The sequence below is a fragment of the Lycium barbarum genome, chromosome 1 (genome assembly GCF_019175385.1).
Source record: "Lycium barbarum isolate Lr01 chromosome 1, ASM1917538v2, whole genome shotgun sequence".
Classification (NCBI taxonomy): Eukaryota; Viridiplantae; Streptophyta; class Magnoliopsida; order Solanales; family Solanaceae; genus Lycium; species Lycium barbarum.
Genome location: NC_083337.1, coordinates 138165802 through 138170236, shown reverse-complemented (window position 1 = coordinate 138170236; position 4435 = coordinate 138165802). Strand labels below are relative to the sequence as shown.

At 38.9% G+C, this 4435-nt stretch overlaps 1 protein-coding gene across 1 annotated transcript; it reads left to right on the top strand.

Moving 5' to 3' along the window:
• Window positions 1-1363: 1363 nt before the first annotated feature.
• Window positions 1364-1918, top strand: LOC132614883 (uncharacterized). The gene has a single exon (XM_060329436.1). The coding sequence runs from the start codon at window positions 1364-1366 to the stop codon at window positions 1916-1918; it is 555 nt and encodes a 184-aa protein (XP_060185419.1).
• The last annotated feature ends 2517 nt before the right edge of the window (window positions 1919-4435 follow it).

Sequence of the window (4435 nt, the reverse complement as noted above, 5' to 3'; positions counted from 1 at the left end):
GGAAGGGTGTTCAAGATGCTGTCAGGCAATTCTTCAGAACTGGTAAGCTGTATAGGCCAGTGAATTGCACAGTGCTTACTCTTATACCCAAAACAGCCAGCTCATTGAATATTAAAGAGTACAGACCCATCACATGTTGCACTATCCTCTACAAGATCATAACTAAAATCCTAGGTTCTCGAATGCAACATATCATGCATTCTATCATCAATGAAGATCAATCTGGTTTCATCCCAGGGAGGAAAATTGCTGACAATATCATTCTAGCTACTGAACTTGTCAAAGCCTATACTAGAAAGCATATCTCACCAAGGTGCATGATTAAAATAGATCTTCAGAAAACATATGACTCTGTTGAATGGGTGTTTTTGGAACAAGTCTTGGAAGGCTTATGTTTCCCAAGGAAATTCATACAGTGGTTGCTAGAATGTGTACATACAGTTAATTACATTATAATGGTGAACGAGGAAACCACAACTCCACTTGATGCAGCTAAAGGGCTTAGACAAGGGGGTCATATCTCCTCTTATTTGTTTGCTATAGCTATGGAGTATCTAAGAAGATGCCTTGGGGAACTTAAGGAGATCAAAGCATTCAAATATCATCCCAAATGTGCCAAACTAAATATTTCCCACCTATGCTTCGCAGATGATCTTCTCATGTTTGCCAGGGGTGATCTTCACTCAGTGATTGCTATCCACAAATGCTTCCAGAAATTCTCTCAAGCTTCTGGTCTACAGGCTAACTCTGGGAAAAGTTCAATCTATTTTGGTGGGGTTTCTGACACTGTTAAGTAGAATATTTTGCAACAATTTGGATTTGGATATAGGGAGTTGCCTTTCAAATACTTGGGCATCCCACTATCCACAAAAAAATTGTCAATCTTACAGTGGACGCCTCTGATAGACAAAATCATTCTAGAATTTCTAATTGGACTGCTAAGAAGTTGACTTATGCTGGGAGAATCCAATTGGTCCAGACTGTGCTATTTGGGATTCAAGCTTACTGGTCCCAACTGTTTGTTATCCCTTCTAAGGTTCTAAAGCTTATTGACTCCTATTGTAGAAGCTTTACTTGGTCTGGTACTAACACTATCTCTAAAAGGGCCTTAGTAGCCTGGGATAGTACTTGTTTGCCTAAGTCAGTGGGAGGACTTAATATTACCAATATCAAGCTGTGGAATAGAGCTGCAGTTGCCAAAACGTGTTGGGACCTAGCCCACAAAACTGACAAATTGTGGATTAGTTGGATTCATGCTTTTTACATTAAGTTTGATCAGGTGTATAATGCTCATGTCCCGAAGCAAGCATCTTGGATGATCAAGAAAATATTTGCAGCTAGAGAGACATTGGGGTAGACTCAAATGCTAGACAACAATGAGCTAACTATAAGACAGATTTATCTCAAGTTGCTGGGCACCCGACCTCATGTTGACTGGAAATACTTGATCATAGCTAACAATGCCAGACCAAGAGCTATTTTTGCTATGCGGATGCAACTACAGGACAAGCTTGCTACTATAGATAGGCTGACTAGCTGGGACATGACGGTGGACACAAAATGCAAGTTATGTAGAGTGGAACTGGAGAATAGAGATCACCTTTTTGTGTTCTGCGAGTTCACCAAAACATTATGGAAGAGACTGCTCAATTGGATCAACAAAACAATTCATATTGCTACTACTTGGGAACACCATTTGACATGGGCAGTGGCTAATGCAAGAGAAAAATCCCAAAATGCCCAACTGTTTCGAATACTATATGCAGAATACACCTATGCTCTATGGGAGGAGAGGAATCAGAGAACATTTGAGAATAGAAGTCGACAATGGGATCAGATAGCCAAAGAGATTGCTTTGATGTGTAATATGAGAGCTCCTTTAGGACCTAGAACTAAGTTGCAACACCCTTTATTTTGAAGACGATTAGTGCTAGGTACTATTAACTTTTGAGTTTTGCTTTTTAGAAAGCAAGTTGTGATTAAGCTTGCTATGGCTTTGTAATTATCCCCTTTGGTGATTAATAAAATGTTAGTTACCCAACAAAAAAAAAAAAGAGTAGTATTTTTTTCCACACAATTTTAAGGCTCTCAAATTCACGTTTTTTCATACTTTGACGCAAGATTGGTCATGTTTCAAAACTCTGAAATATTAATATTTTATATAGAACTTGATATCTTTTTTTTTTTGCGGATAATAATGTCGGCTCATTACATCAAGTTTACCTAAACGTTTGGATCATCGTTTTAGGGGTTGTAAAGTGCCCCGAAGTAAGTTCTGTTTGTTTGAATTTTGTTATCTTTAGGTTTAAGTCTTTTCTTTTATAAGGTTTTGTTTTAGGTGTTCTATTTTTTAGTCAAGGCATTACTTTTTTTTGAATGTACAAATAAAAATATTATATTAAAAAATAATTCATCCAATACGAGAGGTTCAAATAATTCATTGCAATAACCAAATAATACATCATTATTTACAATAACTAAATATTTAAATCAATACATCAAGTACATGAGGCTCTTCTACTACGAGACGTACTTGCACCACCACGGCCTCATAGGCTACACAAACGCTTGTCATGGTCAAACTCCTTACACGTAGAGCACCTGCGAGAGTATGTCCTATCATTGACATCCATTTGATTGTGAATCTGAGTTCGTGCGTTAACCCGAATTTTACGGATATACTCATTGTTAGCAACCATTGAAAATGGCTCGTCTGGCCAATATACTTGATCGCCAAGTGGGTAGAAGAGGCCGGCATATTCTTTAGCGTAACTTTTGATGTTGTATTCCGATGCCACATAACTTGATACCGTTTTTTCCATTGACTCGAAACACTTGACGACATGAGAACACGGCATGTGGTATGTTTGCCACTTACCACAACTGCACGTTCTCGTGCCATCATAAATGGTATGTATGTTTCCTCCCCTACGCTAGTAATAACCTGTTCTGACTTCATACACACGTTTAGCCAGGCTATACTCGGTCATCTTGTGCAGCTGATATTTTTTCTTGTGATGCTCCATCATTTGTTAAGGTTTTGGCATCCATCTCCCACCCTCTGCTAACATGGCGCTGGCTTGCTTGGTTCTCGTCACAAACCGCTCAACAACTTGCATGAAAGTCATTCTTACCATTGCAGTAACGGGTAGTCCCCGAGCAAAATTCGGCAAACCATTGAATGACTCCGAGATGTTTGTTGTAAGCATCCCCCATCTCCTGCCTTCATCAGCATGTAATGTCTATTTTTCAACTTCAATTTTCTTCAACCAAGTATATGCTTCTGGATTCACTTCCTTGATTGTCTCCATCCTGCCAAGCCATTTTTTTTGTTGATGCTCCATCGCAGCCGCCCACATCAATTTGTTGAGTATGTCGTTTCCAAACTTCATTTGAAAATTTGCCTTAATGTGCCTTAAACAATAGTGATGGTAAGCAAAGGAAGGCTGCCACCCCTCCAAAGTAGACATGCAGTGCATTATGCCTTGATGTCGATCAGACAGCACGCATATGCCCATACGATCCTTAATAATATGCTGCCTCAAATGTGTCAAAAACATTCTCTATGTGTCGTTGCTCTTGTTAGTGACAATTGCGAAAGCAAGAGGGAATATCGACCCATTGGCATTCATTCCTACTGCAATCAGTAGCTTGATTTCATATACACCATATACATGTGTGCCATCTATGGAAATAACTGGCCGGCAGTGAGCTAATCCATCAATAGATGGCTTGAATGCCCAAAACACATAGTTGAAAATATTACCGGCCAGAAGCCTCCACTCTACAGCAGTTCCAGCATTGAATTTTGTAGAGCTGCCATATACCTCGGCAACGTCTTGAAAGAGCCCTCCCAATTTCCATAAATCATCTCAAACGCACGCCTACGCCCAAGATATCCCTTTCTCTTGCTTATTGTTTTTTGATATACTATCTTTACTTTTCTAATGCAATCTTTGATGGGGATCCTGCACAAGTTTAAACAAACAACACTTAGCAATGACAATTTAATTGATGTAAGAATTATAATGAACTAGGTCGAATAGGTTACCTTGGGATTTCGGCAACGTCTTTATGTAGCATTTGAGCAATCATATTTATATCTAAATTAAAATGATATGCTCGATTCTCTCCCATATCACAAGTGTGACGTTTGTGGAATTTTGTGATAACCCACATACCATCGACCTTAACAATTCCTCAAAGCATCCATGCGCAACCTTGATACTGTCTTCTACAAACTAGTCTCCATATTTTTCTGGTTGAATCATCAACCCTATACTCCCTAATTTCCTTGTAACAATAACTTTTGACTTCCCTTTGCAATGCCTTTTTTTATCCGAACACCATCCCTTTTGCAAGGTAGCAATCATCTTTTATAAGATCGGCCGATTTTTTTCACATTTTTTGACGACATTGATCATCTTCTCTGGTG

Excerpts from the sequence above, each read along its gene's own strand:
- LOC132614883 (XM_060329436.1), top strand. The coding sequence starts at position 1,364 with ATGCTAGACAACAATGAGCTAACTATAAGACAGATTTATCTCAAGTTG.